Source organism: Python bivittatus, unplaced genomic scaffold, assembly GCF_059951505.1.
Source record: "Python bivittatus isolate LINGU-HERP-01145 unplaced genomic scaffold, Pbiv_v1 ctg000100_np1212, whole genome shotgun sequence".
NCBI lineage: Eukaryota > Metazoa > Chordata > Lepidosauria > Squamata > Pythonidae > Python > Python bivittatus.
Window position 1 is genome coordinate 1,018,658 of NW_028277038.1, and position 16,850 is coordinate 1,035,507.

The following is a 16,850-nucleotide window of genomic DNA, read 5'->3' on the forward strand; positions in this document are numbered from 1 at the left end:
TCAGTGAGGCTTATTCAGAAATGGAGGCTAAGAAGTGTGCATTACGTGTGAACACAGAGAAGGGTGCCGTGTGGCTAGGGGTATCATTTCTTGAGGCTTACAGAGGAGGTGATCTTCATTCTCTATTGCAGTGTTTCTCAACCTTGGCCGTTTGAAGATGTATGGACTTCAACTCCATACTGGAGAAGCTGGCTGGGGAATTCTGGGAGTTGAAGTCCATACATCTTCAAACGGCCAAGGTTGAGGCTGAGAAACACTGCGCTATTGATTAGTTTTTGCTATGCTATCCCACCCCCCCCCCTTACATTTTCTTAGGAACTGATGCAAAACCACGTACACCTACCATCCCTCTGTCCTCCAGGACTTTTCTTCTTCTGTGTTTGATCTTGAGCGCTCCTGGTTGCGTAGCCCTCGCCTAAAGAAACCGACCTAGCAGGAAACTTGAATTCTCTTCTCTCTGACCTCGCCACACATTTCCAAGGCTTCTCACGAGCGGTGCCTGTTTTGGGTCTCTCATGCAGCTTGAATTATATATGGCTTTGGGGAGTCTTTCAAGGAGGGCGGTGCTGCCATGATGGGTTCCCCCTCTGGGGAATGGCAGCCTTTCCTTATCTTGGGGAGGGTCAGTCATGGCCATCCTAGCCGGCCTGCTGGATGATTAATGCCGTTTGTCATGGGCTGAATGGGCGGCCGAGGCTCTCCATTTAAGCCTTGGGCCCGGGTAGGCACCATCTGGGCGCTCTCTATGGATGTAGGGGATCTGGTTAGGAGATGAGCACCGGCTGGGGTTTTTAGCCTTGGGGCAGGGGCGGACAGCCTAAGAGGAGACACCAGGGGTTTTGTCTGAGCGAGAGGTGTCACATTGCATTTCAGACCCATTCTTTGTGATTTGGCATCCTTCCTCCACAGCCCCATTTGGCCAAATAAAACGTGGCGGAATAAATAGCACCACTTTCTTGGGGGTTTGTTGCCCTTTTCCTGAACTTTGGATCTGAGAAGGGTTTCCCTGCAGCCCCCTGGCAGAAGACCGGACTTGTCCTGGTGAAGGGCTTCATCGGGTTTTCAGGACCTCTGTGCAGAAATACGTCCCTCTGCAGGACTTTGCTGAGTTGCCTTTTGCGGGAAACCTGAACCCCTGGGATCGAAAGGCTTGTATAAAAAAAATTCAGCATTCTTCCCCTTTTACTGCTCACCTACACCTTGGCCATTCATCCGCAGTCTCTGTTTCTCCCAGCGTGTGCTGTCCCCATCTGCGAGGGAAGGGCTTTTCAGCAAGGGCACCAAGTGCTGCCTGGAAGCTGCGCCCACGTTCCTTCCAAGTCAGGCATTACCCCCTAATCAGAAGGAAAGCAGCCTTGTGTGCTCGTGTGCAGGAGGGTTTGCTCGAGCTCTCTAGTTAAAGATGGTTCCTCCAGTTCTCAGCTATAAACCCCATTTTCTGGCTGGTCAGCTTCGGCCGGGCCGCTCCTACCTCTTGCAGAGTGGCAGGAGCCACCTTTCTTCTGATTTTGACAAGCAGGTCTAAGGTCAGACCGTTTGCAAGAAGGAACGGTTAGCAGAGTTTCTAAAGCCTTTTGTACAGTGAACTTTGAATTGGAAAGGCTAACCTCCCGAGCGCCGGCTGTGCAATTGCCGAAAGCGCAATCCAAGGGTCGCTCAGCATAAGGAGCAAAAAGCAGCTCTGGAAACCCAGCCATAAACAGTGGTGTCTGGACGACAGAGACCCGAAGGGTGCAGCCGCCCTTGTTTCAAGCAAACATTGTGAAATGAAGCTACTGCCCTGGGGGGAGTTCAAGGGTTCAGAGGAGGTGGAAACTTTTGCAGGGCAGCCATAGTTTAATGACTGAGCCCACTCTTTGCTTGCTGAAATGCCCAGGTTTAGCTCTCAGGGCCTCCAGCTGAAAGAATCAAGGAGGAGCTGCTCATGAAACCTTTTCAATAGTATTTGCATACCTGTGATGCAGCCCGTGTCCCCTGGGTGACAGCGCTCTCTTCTCATCCTCTGCAGACAGGTAGAATTGACAAATCGTATCCCACAGTGTGCGGCCATACCGGACCAGTGCTGGACATCGACTGGTGTCCCCACAACGATCAAGTGATTGCCAGCGGCTCAGAAGATTGCACGGTGATGGTGAGTGAAGCGCCCAGGGCCACCGAGAGTTGCTTCTCGCTTTGATTGCTAGACGTTGTTCCTTGAACCTTGGTGGTAATGATTTCTAGCCAATAGTCTGAAGGCCCCGCTCAGCGGGTTGTGTATTAATGGATGCTGGAATGCTCAGTAAAAAAAACTGTCATTCGCAAAGGATGTGAAATGGAATTAATGTCATTAGGGGGTCTGGCAAAAGTTAAGCATCTGAGCAGAGAGATGCATTTGCTTCTAATCCAAGCTGTCTGGGGAATCTTGTGCAACACGGGACGACAAAGTTCTGCAGACATGGCTCTTAAGGCATTAATGCTGCCACAAGGACATGCATGCAGAAACCTACTTTCCTCAGAGGGGAAGTGAACAAGATGGGCAGGCCTTGGGCTAATGCAGTCCATTACTGCCTCTGTCTGGCCCTCCTGCAAGTGAGTTGTTGACCAGGAACGTAAGCTATTGGAGCAGTGTTTCTCAACCTTGGCAACTCTAAGATGTGAGGACTTCAATTCCCAGAATTCCCCAGCCAGCATGGCTGGCTGGGGAATTCTGGGAGTTGAAGTCCACACGTCTTAAAGTTGCTAAGGTTGAGAAACACTGCGTTGGAGGCTGTCCGCCAATGAATATCCCTTGGTGCATCTACCCTAGTGGGGCCCCAGGGACAACCTTTTCAGGATCTGCCTAGGAGAACCAGTTCTTCCTGAGGCAGCAGAATTTAGCCAGGGAGAGGTCTGATTGGTCGATCCGTAGCATCTCAGTTCTGCTCCCTTCTCTTCCCAAAGTGATATTTCGCAGGCTGAAAGTCGGGGCTTAGCCATATAAGAGGCACCCATGAAGGTGTTGTGATGGGTTGAAGAGACCCCAAAACGACCAGTTTCCATGTTCTGCCTGATTTTTTGCAAAGTGGCGGGGGGGGAGAGAGCAGTGAGGCTGGTATTTAGCACATGTGCTTTCCCTTTCCCCCCGAACATGCATTTTTGAGCCTTTTCCCTGCTGCTTCTTTTTTACTGAAAAGTTGCCTTGGAGACCGTAATTGAGGGAGCAGAGGGGAAGAACCGCATAGCCTTTGCTCCAGACCCTGCATTCCGAGCTGTTCCTCTGCCTTGGTGCAGAGCTTGGGCAAAACGGTCATGGGCTGCGCTGTGGATGCCCACTTGGAAGAATGATGTCCTCATGCCAGCAAATAAGGAACTGCTTAAATCGGGATTCTTCAGAGCCCTTGAAACGACCATAATGTACTGCAGGTTTCATCTTCTTTGGCTGAAGAACTTTAGATTATATAAAGGGTTTGTGGAGGAAGCCAAAGGGCTCTTTTCAAATGAAAGAAATTAATTTCAGCCCGAGTCAGTCAGATTCTGAGTTTCAGAGAAGATGAATTGCAGATTTGCTTGGATATTTTGAATATGTTTAAAAAAAAAAAAAAAGGAGGATTTGAATGTACAAATATGTCAATGAGGCTGTTGGCTGTTGGTTGCTAAGCAGACACGGAGAAACCCATTATGCCAGAAATGATGATAAATCTTTGATGGATGGCTCACGGTTTATCTCAGCATATGAGTGTCTTAATGGTGGCTAAGTGTTGCGTGAAATAGAAAACAGAACCATCCTCCCACCAAAGATCGATGGGAAGTTGTAAACTCACTGGGGGCTTTGCAATGACATTTAGCATGTGCTTTTGAAAAAATGTGACGAAGAGCAAGAAGAAGTCACAGGGAAGCGTTCTGGGGAGTGGGATGCTTATCCAGCGGTGGCATCCGTGGGCAGCCAGCCTTTTTCTCGAAAGCGGCCCTTCGTAGGCTTTAAACTGCAGCTCCCCTCGTCTGGACCACAGGCTGCGCTGGTCAAGTCTGATGGGACGTGTGGTGCAAGAAACCTGGGGGGAGCCGGCCGGGGAGGAGACCTTGAGTACCTCTGGACCCCGAGGTTGGGCCTGGAGACTCCAGCCACTGGAATGAGCCTTCCCCTGCGGTTCCTTTGTCTCCTTGTTTCCGTGGCTTTTCTGCCAGATGTCGCTTCTCTGAGAACATTCACGAGGCCCGTTGGCTTAAGTATCCATAGGAAATATTGGTCTTGGGTGAGGGCGGCCCCTCCTAGTTCTATCCTCATGAATTTCTCTCCTCCACCCTGTCTGTCCCAAAGGGCTTGGCAGGCCAGCCGCGCCCTCCCTGATTTGCTTCTGCCCTCTTGATTTCATCCTTCCAAGAAGAAGAGCGATCAGCACCCACTGGAAGGAGAGGACTGCCTCGGGGAAAAGCGGAGGCGGACCTTTGGATCGGTCGGGCTTTTGTGACGCCCCGTAAGATTCTTGGGCTCCCGTTTCCCTGATTTGCAGTAGGAAACCCTCTTTGAGTGCGGTGGTTTCCTTTTGGCATCTCTCGAGTGTGGGCTCCGTGTTTCAGAGTGACTTGGAAAGTGGCGCATGTCCCATTTCTTTGGCTAGAGCTCGGACTTTCGCTTTCCCACCAGTTGTAAAGTGTGTTTGCTTCTCCCAGCAGAACTAGACTCTGAAATGCACAGGTTAAGCGCGCATCCAGGTTTCTGTTGGGACTTCCATCTAGGGGAGTTTACATGGATTATGCAACGTGTCTCGGCCAAAGGTCATCTGGGATGGCTTACCGAGAAAACTGGTGCCATTTCACATTTCCATGCGCTCGTGAAATCCTCCTTCCATCGCAGCTTCAGCACTGCGGCTGATAAGAAACTTCTCATGGGTTTGCCTGTGGGACGAACCTCTCTTCTCTTCTCTTCTCTTCTCTTCTCTTCTCTTCTCTTCTCTTCTCTTCTCTTCTCTTCTCTTCTCTTCTCTTCTCTTCTCTTCTCTTCTCTTCTCTTCTTTTTTGTGACTGCCCAATTCCTGATCATCCCAAAGCGTTCTCTCAGTGGCTTTGCTACCTTCACTTGGGGGCACCTGGAGATAGTTGGCTCACCTCTGAGTGCTTACCATCTCTCCCTCACCCACCCACAAAGAGCAGGACACCCTGGAGCATATCTCTGAAAGACGCGCACGTGAAAAGTTTATCCCACTGCTGGACAATCCGTGTGGTTGTACAGTGCGTGGGTGCGTGGGAGAGAGAAGCACCACAGCCACTGGGTCTGCAGCGTGGCTTTTTTTGGCACCAAAGAGGGAAGCTGACAGACTTTTCTTTCCTGCTGGAGGCATGGCCCATGGCCAGAGAATTCTGGGAGAGATAAAGGTTTCCTGGGGAAGACCGGGGAGAGGTCTGCAGACCAGCCCCCTCCCCGCAAGAAAGATAAGGGAGGCTCTGGGCCACATGCCCCCCATTCTCGGGCTGGCACCTGAGGATTTTCCATGCCCCCTCCCAGTCACCTTCAGGTTACCTTGTCTTTGTGCCATCAGTCTGGTGCTGATAAGACTGGCTAGATTGGCGGGTGGGGAGCCATTTCTCCTCCAGAGCAGCGGGCATAGCGTGAGAGGCGTGGCGGCCTGTGCTTACCCAGAGCTGCTGTCGGCGGAGCGCAGTCAGTGGCCCTCCCTTGTTGCTCCCTGCCTCCTGGAAGGCCAGAGGCGAGCCTCCTCAGGGCTTGCCGTTAATCCTCCTTGGAGCCCTGAAAGGGCAGCCCTGGAATAGCGGGCTGAGAAGAGGAAGCCTGCAGCTTTGCACCTGAAATTGAATAACGGCTTGCACACGGAGAAGTCAAACGTGCTTACAAGCGAGTATCCCCAGAGCGGTTAAGGCATTGCTGGGGCTTGCTACGGGTTGCCGTGCACCCGTGCGCAAAACGGGTGCGTGGGAGAGGCGCCGTCTGTTCTTTTTGCGCATCATGTCGAGCCCCAGTTGGCTGAGCAGCACCTGGGCCAGCCCCAAGTTGCTCCCATGCTTTGGGCTCTGGAATTCAGTCGGGTGCCCCGGATTTCTTTCGGCTCCCTCCGGATATAGCAACAGCGGTCGGTCCCCGTGAGCCTCCCCGCCTGGTAACCGACATGCTACGCTCCTGAAGCCTCTGCTCTCTCGATTTCCCTCCTGACTATTCCTTTACATTGAAATTCTCCAAAAAGTTGCCGTTTGAAAATACCAAAACAGACTTTCCCCTTTAAATGGCTAGGGTATGCCACTCGAAGCTGGCAAGCCCCTTGGCCCCATTTCCACACAAGTAGCCCTCGTGGCGTGCTGGCAGCAGAAGCAATCGTGGTTAGTTTACGAGAAGGAACCTGAGGACACACATGTTTCTTTAAAAACCTGTCCCTTGCGGTGCTCACCCTTTAAAGTCCTGGAAAGTTCTAGAATGGCCATTGCCCTATTCCTGACTGACTTGCTGGGATTTGAACACGGTCCTAAGCTTGTTGGTGAGCGAAGTCGAGGTAAGTGGCTTCTAAGGTCCAAATCTCAGAGAACGGGGTCTGCGTGCTGTTGACCAGTGAATTTTTCTGGAGCCCGTCCTTCCCTCTTCTCGGAGGCTGAGCGAGCCAGACCGTGGCCGTGCTTCCATCTGCTGGCGGAGAGCTTCCTTCGCTCCCCCCTTCTGATTCTATGTAGGTCAGCTCTGGTTTAGGCACACGGATTGGCCAAGGATGACTCATCTGGCAGAGTCAGAGGACACATCTTCTGGATAGTCAGGCCCGCCCCGCCAAGACCCTAAACCCAGCCCTGGGACTGAACAGCCGTTGAAGCGTCTGTTCTCCCTGGAGTCAGCCGGGCCTGGTTGTCCTCGAGGCGACCTCTGGACCTCTTTTGTTCTGGAAAAATCAGTGGAGCCCCAGGCTGGTGGGAGGGGGAACAATACCAGTTCTTCACATGCTGACGTGACTGCTGAGGTGGAGCTGTTTGTGGAGACTGTCAGTGGGCGCAGACGCCCCCCCAAGCGGCTTGGGGATTGATACCTGTTGGTTGGCCAATCCAACCTCCGTGCTGAAGGTTCTCCTTGGTGTGGCTGTGAAGGTCCTCCCAGGGCTCTGCTGTCACTCCAGCGGATGAAAGCAAGGAGCCTTTTGTCCGGCCTGCTCCTGAACCGTCCTTGCCTTTGAGCGGGGGGGACCCTCAGCGCAGGACACTTCTAGGCAACTTGAGCAACCTGCCACCTTCCAAGTGGCTGGCCAGGGGCTTGGCACCGCCACCGTGTGAGCGAGTGACAGAATCCAGGTTTTGATGTACGGCTTCCAGTGGTTCAGGCCCTTGTTTAGGGATGAGGAATGATCCCGTTGCAATGGGGACTACGCTGAAAGGGCAGAAGGAGAGCTGCTCCCCGCGCTGGCTGCTCAGTGAACGTAGCCCTCTCTTTGTGCCCCGACAGCCAAAGAAACGGATGTAGGCCGAATAGAGAGCCATTTATTGCACGCATGAGCTCTTGGCACAGCAATTGGGAGGCAGCAGCCCATGAAGAGAAATAAAGTTCTGCTAAAAAAAGCTCCCTCTGGAACTGCTGTTCCCCTGGTGCCACCGAGGCAAAACGCCGCTTACCCAGCAGCATGACAGAACGTCCGCTGTTTGGAAACTGACAGCACTCCAGTAACCATGTTGGCCTTTTCCTCACACTCTTGGCAGGTCTGGCAGATCCCAGAGAACGGTCTCACACTGTCCCTGACAGAGCCTGTGGTCATCTTAGAGGGCCATTCCAAAAGAGTGGGCATTGTAGCCTGGCACCCCACCGCCCGCAACGTGCTGCTAAGTGCAGGTAGGCTGAGGACCTGGAGACGACCTCTGTGATTTGCTTGGAGGAGAGTTGGAAGAGGAGACCAGGGCTCTCAAAAATGCCTCAGGGAAATTGTGGAAGGAATTTCCACAGTCAGGGTTCATTTTCAGTTACCGCAGCCCCCAAAGGGAATACAAATCTATTATAAAACCACTACAAGTCAGCCATAATGTGGGCTTAGTTTGAGCTTAGCGGTTGTGTGAACTCAGCCATAGCTGTTGGTGAACCATGGTTATGGGCTTGTGCGAATCCAGCCAATTATGGTTTCACCAAGCCATGAGGGAGTCAGGATTTCTGCCCATACATGGTATCTCACAGTGAGCCAGCAGACAGAAGCCGAAGCAGTGAGATTGAGCAATGCAGGATAGCAGATACAACCGAAGCATAAAGTAGGAAGGAAGGAAGCCCTGAGCTGCCCCCGAGAGAAGGCTGGCCAGGGCAGAATTGGCCCCTGAAAAGAGGGTTCCCCGTGCTTTGGCCCTGCCAGAGCGCCCCTGAGGCTGGGCTGAAAGGAGAAGGACCTGAAGAGAAAGGCAAAAGGCTTGGGGGAGCCTCTGGCTCTGGCAGGTGGTGGTGCCCTGGCTCAGTCGCCCTCCTCCTCCTCCTCCTCCTCCAGGCTGTGACAATGCCATCATCATCTGGAACGTGGGGACCGGGGAGCCCCTCATTAACCTGGACGACATGCACCAAGACATGATCTACAACGTGAGCTGGAACCGCAACGGCAGCCTCATCTGTACGGCTTCCAAAGAGAAGAAAGTCCGTGTGATTGATCCCCGGAAGCAAGAGATCATCGCGGTGGGTCTGTCAGGAAGGGGGCAACCTTGCAGGCAGAGTTTTCTGCCGAATGAGATCCGGCCCTTCATTTGGCCTAAAAATGCATTCATTGCACCTCAGAAAGTGGCGTCGTGTAGTTGCCATTCCAAGCAATCATGTATAGTATTCCCCTCTTTTATTTCCCCCCTCCAAAAATCATCAGTTTTGCATGCAGCATTGGGAACCTAGATTAGACACCCGTTTTACCTGTTATGCCAGCCTTCTCCACCTGGGGGCCCTCCAGAGGTGAGGGCTGCAACTCCCATGGTCCCCAGCCAGTATGGGGGAGCTTGGCTTATGGAGGGTCACTCACCCTTTGCTGCTGGGTTCAAAATCCGCAGATCCCTGAGCAGGTGTTTAAAGACCGAGGCCTCCTTTTGCACCACTCTGAGAATCAGTCTGGTGCCCTTGAAATAGGCTGGAGGTAGAAGGCCCCGGAGTCTGGCGCTCGCCTTGCCTGGGAGCAAAGCCAAAGCCCGCTGGGACTATTTGCAGCTGTTGGAGCGCGATCCTCCTTCCAACCCTTCCCCTCTCCCCTCCCGCAGGAGAAGGAGAAGGCGCATGAAGGAGCACGGCCAATGCGAGCCATCTTCCTCTCGGACGGGAACGTTTTCACCACCGGGTTCAGCCGCATGAGCGAAAGGCAGCTGGCCCTCTGGAACCCCGTAAGTGTCTCTGGAGAGCTGGGCTGGTGTGGGGGAGCAGACGCCGGTGGTCTTTCGCCCTAGAGGTTTGTGATGCCCCAAGTGGTCCTTTTGTAAGATGCAGGTAGTCCTCACTTAACAATGGTAATTGGGACCGGCAACTCCATCGCTAAGCGATGCAGTCGTAAAGCGCGACGTAACGTGACTACGTCAACATACAGTGGCAGTTGCAGCTGTTCCGGTTGCCCTTGTTAGGGGAATGCCGCCTGGTCCCGGTGTCCCGTGGTCACATAATCACCCTTCGCGACCTCCTGCCGGCCTCCTCGTCGACTTCGCTTGTTGGAAGCCGGCAGTGAAGGTCGCAAAGGGCGATCGCCTGACCGCAGGGTGCTGCGACCGTCATAATTGCAAGCCAGCTGCCAAGTGCCCAAACTGCAATCACAGGACCGTGGGGACGCTGCGATGGCCACAACTACAAGAAACCGTCGTCAGTCCCCTCTTTCAGTGCCGTCATATAAAATCTTCCTTAGCTTTATTTAATTTTGTCCTCCGTAACGACTCTGTGCAGCTTGAACAGTGCCCGCCGTAAACGGAGGCAGAACTCTTTTCAGAGAATTGAGGGCAGTTTGGAAGAGGGCCCGCTGCTTTTGATCTATCTTCTCAGCCTGTATTCTTAAATCGGTTTTGTAGGCTTTTATATTGTTCTTGCGGAAACCTGCAAAGCTTGCTTGGCCACAGAAGCAAAATAACTGTTTGCAAGCTAGAGACTGAGAACAGCCCTAGTGTGATCCTTTTTCATCAGCAGCAAAAGGCATTTCTGCAGGTTGAAATTTTATGGCCCTATTTAATTAGCGTAGACTACTTAGTAGTAAAAGTATCTTCTTCTTAATGAATTCTTTGAGCTTCAAAGCTCAAACAAAGCACGCTGCAGATTCTGCTTTGCGTTTTAAGGTTTTAGCATGTCCAACGTGGGCAGGAACTTTGGGGAAGCGTTCAGTTTAGCTCCATAATTTTAAAAGCTGTTTTACTTGCCGGTGGTGAGAGGTTTCCTTTCCCCTGGCAGAGACACCATCTTTTTTTGATGCTGAATTGCAGTATGCCTCTTCCTAAAATAAAAATGTGTCTTTTGTGTTGCAGAAAAATATGGAAGAGCCCGTGGCCCTCCATGAAATGGACACCAGCAATGGTGTCCTGCTACCCTTCTACGACCCCGACACAAATATCCTTTACCTGTGTGGGAAGGTGGGTAGCAGCAAAAAAATAACACTTTCCCCCTAGATGTGGGAGTTGTAAACCCCCAACTTATTCCTCTGTCTCCCGGTAAAGTGTTGGTTTTTTATCAAAGAGAAAGGTCGACCCAGTGTTTCTCAACCTTGGGAACTTTAAGGCGTGTAGACTTCAGCTCCCAGAATTCCCGGAATTAAAGTTCCCAAGGTTGAGAAACACTGGGTCGACTTTGTAGTTGGCTGTGGGGCCAGATATTTCCTGTGTCTTCTACTCTGGAATTCCCAGGATAGGCCTGTAGAAATAGGACCTGGGGAATCCACCCCTTATCTTTGGAGGGTTCTTTTTGGTTTTCATGCCCTTTTTTAAGAAAAAAAGAGAAAAAAACGAGATTCTCATTTCTGTATGGGGCAAAATATGTAAGGAAAGCAGAGTGGGAATTTTGTGCAGTGTTTCTGGCCCTTTTGTCATATTACTGGCACGGGTTCCCCGGCTGCATTAAACTTGGAAACTTCTGTGTCCCCCCGTTGAACAGCTGAGATCTGTAGCTGAAAGCCTCCTGGGGCTGTGCTCAGTGGCCTCTTAGCAGTGTGCTCTTTGCACCCAGGCCTGCTCAGCCCCTGCCTTCTGCAATAAGGTCCCCCCCAAGATCTGGATGCCCCCCCCCCACTATTGTTGAGAAGAGCTATCAAGGCCTTCTTTGGGGAGGAAGAATGAGACCCCTCTCTTCATTCCATCTGGTCTCTCATTCTTGCCATCTTTTATCTTTTATTCCCTTTCCCTTTAATTGGCTTTATTGTAATTCCTTATTTTATTTATTGAATTTGTCACCACCCATCTTGTTGACCGACTCTGGGCAGTTTTTTTGAATTTTTATTTTGATCGTTGTCAGCCCCCCAGAATGGTTGGGAGCCGGGCAGCATACAAGTTTAACAATAAATGAGTAAATAAAACCAGCCCCGCTCCCCTGTCCTTGGAGCCCTGTCCGGTAGCCCCCTCTCTTGGTCCCCCTGCAGGGCGACAGCAGCATCCGTTACTTCGAGATCACGGACGAGCCCCCCTACGTGCACTACCTCAACACCTTCAGCAGCAAAGAGCCCCAGAGAGGGGTGGGCTTCATGCCGAAAAGGGGCCTGGATGTGAACAAGTGTGAGATCGCCAGGTGAGGACGGGTCCCAAGGGCTGCTCCCCTCCCCTCCCCTCCCCCAAAGACCCTCCCCCAGTCATGCAGTCCTGGGCCCCTAGCTCAGCCTCGGGTCATCGTTGCCCTTGGAAGTGGAGCTGGCATCTCCGTAGGGTCTGTTGAGCTTCCCGGCCCTCTCGGCGTGTTGGACGGCAGCGCTCCTGCTGGCTGGGTGTCAGGAGGACTGTACTCCAACACACCCACAGTTTGGGAAAGGCTGTGCTGTACAAGCTTTCCTACTTCCTGCTCTGTTTTTCTGAGAAAATTTAAAAAGAAGCCACACGTCCCGAGACGAATCAGACAGAAAAATAATCTGACTGGGTCAGAAGATACTGGCTTGCCTCCTCTTAGGACCCCTTCCCTGACGGGCGCTCATGAAAGATCGATGGCTACCCTCCTTGGTTTCGGAAATTCTTTGGCACTCTTGGACGCCTCTCCCTAGTGTGGGTTGCCTGTTTGCCTTTGTGTCACGAGGAGACCTTGTTTGTCATGAAGTCCCTCCTGGGAGACCTCTGCCGGTTTTGTAAGCGGCCGGATCAGGAGGCTGCTGCGCTCCTCGCAAGCGAGAGGGAAGGCACGCTCTTTGAGGTCCAACAGAATGGACCAAGACGGTCTTCGTCTTGGTCCGTTCTTAAAGTCTCGTCGTCATCACTAAAACCCTGGTGTGCGGTCATGTGCATTGAAGGCCTTGAGACGTATTTTTGAGATGAAGACTCTGCCCAGTTTTAGGATTCCAGGAACTCGGTTCCTCGGGTTCAGCTCCTCCGCGTGGCTTCTGATGACGAGGGAGGGAGGGAGGAAGGGAAGGAGGGGGACACCCTCCGCCTCCCAATTTTGCTGAAGGGTGTGTTCGTGTGCTCGTTTCCTTTCCAAGGTTCTTCAAACTTCACGAGAGGAAGTGCGAACCGATTATCATGACCGTCCCTCGGAAGGTGAGCGCTGTTCTTCTGGGTTGGTGAGCTGTGGCAGAGTTGTCCGAGGCAAGTCAACTTACTGGACTGAGTCCTGTTTCCCTCTTCTTCCCCCCTCCCGCCCCGCCCAGTCTGACCTCTTCCAGGATGATCTGTATCCCGATACGGCCGGGCCAGAAGCCGCCCTGGAAGCCGAGGAATGGTTTGAGGGGAAGAACGCCGACCCCATTCTCATCTCCCTGAAGCACGGGTACATCCCAGGGAAGAACCGGGACCTCAAGGTGGTCAAGAAGAACATATTGGACAACAAGCCAGCCGCTAACAAGAAGAGCGATCTCATCAGCGCCCCAAAGAAAGTGATGGACGCCTCAAACCCTGTGAGTGGAAAAACAGGCCGCCGGTCCTCAGCGCCGGGGGCCCGACAGTCACCTCTCCTTGCGCCTGCCCCGGCTGGGTTCTTCCCGTTGCCCGTTCAGGATTTACTGTTTTCCGTTTCTCTTTGTTGCAGCAAAACGAAGCCAAATTGGAAGAAATTTTGAAAGAGCTCAGATCGCTAAAAGACACAATCGCTCATCAGGACGAACGCATTTCCAAATTAGAACAGCAGGTGGCGAAGATGGCCGTCTGAGAGCCGAGCGGGGGGGCGGCGGGGGCAGGAAGCAGCACCCGGACTGACCGAGCCGCCTGCAGGGCTGCGGGCAGGGAAGGCGCGGCGTGGTCCCGGCCCGAACCTTCTCCTCCTAGCCGTGCGAGTGCCAGCGGAGTCTTTTTCAGCGAGCAATCTTACGTCCTGATGTCTTAGTGGCCATTTCAGAACAGCCGTCGCAGCCTCTTCCCTCGCCTCGGTTCATCGACTGGAGAGTCAGTCGTCCCACCTGTTCAGTAAGATGCTGAGATTCCTGTCGAACTTCCTACAATTGGGGACCAAAATTACTTTGTTTAAACACACACACACACACACACACACCCTTGTTTTTTTACTTTCAGGTTGCCAAAATCCAAAACTATTGTCTTTTTTTTTTTTTTTCTTTTTAGCATTTTTACAGTATTTTGTGTTTTTAATCTAAAGGGACATTATGTGCCATTTGGGGAACAAATAAGTTGTGTATGCCTGTCTACCTTTGAACAACCGGTGCGGTCACCCCACCACTGCCGGGTCTGAAAGACCAATTTTAAAATTATTTCTGCCCTCTGATTTCTGGTCCCCTCAGATCTCCGTGGAATTGGGGGGGGGGGGCAGTCTGCTTTCCTATCCGCTGCCATTCCAGTTTCGCCATCCAGGGAACTGAATACCTTTTTCTCCAGAGCTTCATCTCTAACATCTGGGGAGCCCTTATTCAAACATCTGTTGCGCTTTGGTTTAATCTTAATAGTGTCAAAAATTGGCATGTTGTGATTGCTGATTTCTGGGTCTATGTTTCCTGCAGATGTCTGTTCTGTTTATCACCCAGGTGTTACAAGGTTATAAAAAAAATATGAATTTGGGACATTAAGGACAAATGCACTAAATTTTGCAAGCTGTTGGGGAGCGCTCTGAAATCATTTGCGCGCACTCTCTCCCGCTCTCTCTGCTCGCAGCTCTGCTGGCATCAGAACCCTCAGAATCCCAGTCCTGGTCCCAAAAGGGTCCTTGGTTGCTAGAGAGATCCCAAGGATTGCTCTGCTTGCCAGAGCAGCAGCCAGCCAGACAGCCTCCGGCGATCCCCGGGATGCAAGTATGAGTCCGTGGCTTTGGGCCAAGTCAGAAGCAGCGGTTGGCCCAGCTGCCCAGCCCTCTTCTGCAGCAGCTCCAGCTCTGTTGCGAATAGAAGCCTGCAGAACGTGCCACTCTGCAAAAATGCTTCTGGCCTAAATGTGGGTTGGCAGGGGAGAGGCCTCTATCCCCCTCCAGCGGCCCTTACCGCTTCCACGCTGGGCGCAGAGAAGGAACTCTCCGTTCCTTCTTGCCGGAGGCTGCTGGTCTGAGACACCCCTCCCTTCCCGCCAACCTAGAATCGGTCATCTGCAGGAAAGCGGAAGTGGGATTTTCCCCTTTCCCTCAGAGCTGGCTCCTGGCTTCACCAGCCCCTTTGCATGCAATCTGGGAGGCTTCAGGCCACTTACCAAGGTACCTGATGCAACCGAGGGTAACCTTCCCATCAGGGTGGAAGAGTTCTCTACCTGCCTTTTTTCCAGAGTCCAAAAGAGATCTCTGTGGACAGAGGGGTGAAGCCCACCCGCCTGCCTCCCTGCCTGCCTCCCTCCAGTGCCAAAGGCAGAACTGGATATCCTCTTGCCAACGCCACACGCAGAGGCTTCTAATCTTCCTGGGGCTCCCCTCTTGATGCTTCTGGTCTCGCTCAGGAGTGATTCCTCGGCAGTTCCCACATGGTGAGAACCACGTGCCGTGGTGCTGTCCCCGGTGCTGGGAAGGGAAGAGATTGCAATCTTGGGGGATGCGTTGGACACACCAGAGGCAAAACACCAGAAAGTGCCTGGGAATGTGATGCCGTAAAAAGGCAGAGACCTTTCAGGAAAGTCCCTCGTGGGCACAAGAAGCCTGTCATGCAGCATTGAACACAAGGATTGTTGTGGACAGATCTAGGCGCTTTAAAGGCTACTTCGTGGATGAGTATTTCTGACATCATTTTGCGGTTTTGCCCTTTTTCCCCTTTGGTCAGCCAGCAGCCTGCTTCTGCTTCTGCTTCTGTCTGACAGATCTTTGCTCTGAGAATGATGCGCCTGCTGTGCTCATCTCCCACATGCCCGCACATGCCCTTCCCTGGGTAGCTGCTGCACGGCCTCATCAAAGACAAAGGCCCGCTGAGAAGAGCCACCTTTTCGTCCGCTGTTTTGGTAGGGTCCCTGCCGTGGCCGCTAAAAAAACAGAAAGGCTAGAACTTGGATGTTGTGATGCGTCCGTGTGGGAAAAGATGTCATGTGGACAGATAAGAGAGAGTTTGCAGGAAATGGGCTTGAGGCGACAGACCTAACAAGATAAGATAGTCATAACATAATGATGTGAGTGAGTGGGAAAGTTGAAGCACGTTGGTTGTGGTTAATTTTGAGTTTGGGGGAGTCTGTAGGAGTCGGGCTGCCTTGTGCTTGATGGCACTGAGGAGCGTTTGGAAGACGCAAGGGCGCTTTGCATTCTTTCCCATTACTGCATTGCCAAACTATAAGTTCTTCTAACTTGGCGTCTTCTAGATGTATTGTGACTGCAACTCCCAAGATTCCCAGCCAGCCCCGCAGGAATTCTGGGAATCGCAGTCTCAAGCGCTTGATGGGGAAAGCTATTGCATACCCAGGTCAGTTCCAGCTTTCGGAGAGCTTTGTGTTTACAATCAGCAGAAGGCCGGAGACAGAAGGAACGAGATACTTCTCTTTCAGGATCCCAGATTGTGAACCTTTCCTTTCTTGCCTCTTCCCCAACAGTACTAGTTTCCCCGGTGTGGTTTCTGTGTTTTCCCAAAGGGCAGGACGAATGGAAGTCCCTCAGAAGCTTCTTGTGCAATCGATGTTTTATCTAACAGAACGGGCAACGCTGAACCTGCAGCTTCTTGCTCCCTGATAAAAGCCAGCCGTGGCTCCCGAGGGGGTGTGCTCATCCAAGAACTCCCATTGTGTCGTGTCCGAATACTTGCTTCCAATTTCAAACGATTAAAAGAAAATTGATTACAAAACACACACCGTGAGCCGGCTGCTCTCCGTGATTGTCTTCCGTTTTCTTGCGCGAAGGTGCCCAGCTCACCGGAGGACGGAGCCAGAGTGCCTCTGGAACAAAAGCTCCCTTGCCGTATCACAGCACGGCCTTTGCTCAGGGCGGGAGGAGAGGAGGCAGGGACGCTGCTTGAGAGCTGCAGCCACGCTTGCTGTGAAACCCTTCCAACCGAGTTGGAAGTCGCGGTGACTGGTTGGTCTGCCAAGGCCATAACTCGAGCGAACAAAATGTGTTCCTTTTCACTGGAACGTTCCCCTCTCGGTGTGGGCAGATGGAGACCGAGTTCCAGGGTGTGCTCGTGGCAGCGGCATGCTGAAGTGAAGCACTGACCTGTCCTGCCGCCTGTTGGCCAAGTGCTGAGACCCCAGCCCTGTTGGGACACCAGTTTCAGCAAAACAGGCTAAGGTCACCTTGGCGCATCTCTCTTCTGCAGGGCAGAGCTGAGACTCCAAGGCCGTGTTCGCAATTCTCTCTCCTAGCCCAGATGAGCTGGCTGTGGCTTGGTTTGAGTCAGCTCAGGTTAGTTTATGTTGTGGCTGCCCGCCCTGCGGGAAACCAACCCAGAGGCTGCAGGTTGTTAGTTTGA

General features: G+C 52.5%; 1 protein-coding gene across 5 annotated transcripts in view; it reads left to right on the forward strand.

Moving 5' to 3' along the window:
- Positions 1-16,230, forward strand: part of CORO1C (coronin 1C) — a 39,299-nt gene extending 23,069 nt beyond the window's left edge. For all 5 annotated transcript variants that reach the window (XM_007437433.4, XM_088135106.1, XM_088135105.1 and 2 more), the window contains 9 exons: positions 2,009-2,131; positions 7,639-7,768; positions 8,403-8,584; positions 9,148-9,267; positions 10,384-10,488; positions 11,487-11,632; positions 12,528-12,585; positions 12,696-12,941; positions 13,073-16,230. In XM_007437433.4, the coding sequence (XP_007437495.2) occupies positions 2,009-2,131; positions 7,639-7,768; positions 8,403-8,584; positions 9,148-9,267; positions 10,384-10,488; positions 11,487-11,632; positions 12,528-12,585; positions 12,696-12,941; positions 13,073-13,192 (1,230 nt within the window). In that variant the 3' untranslated portion in view covers positions 13,193-16,230. The remainder of the gene's footprint in view (positions 1-2,008; positions 2,132-7,638; positions 7,769-8,402; positions 8,585-9,147; positions 9,268-10,383; positions 10,489-11,486; positions 11,633-12,527; positions 12,586-12,695; positions 12,942-13,072) is intronic.
- Positions 16,231-16,850: the final 620 nt, after the last annotated feature.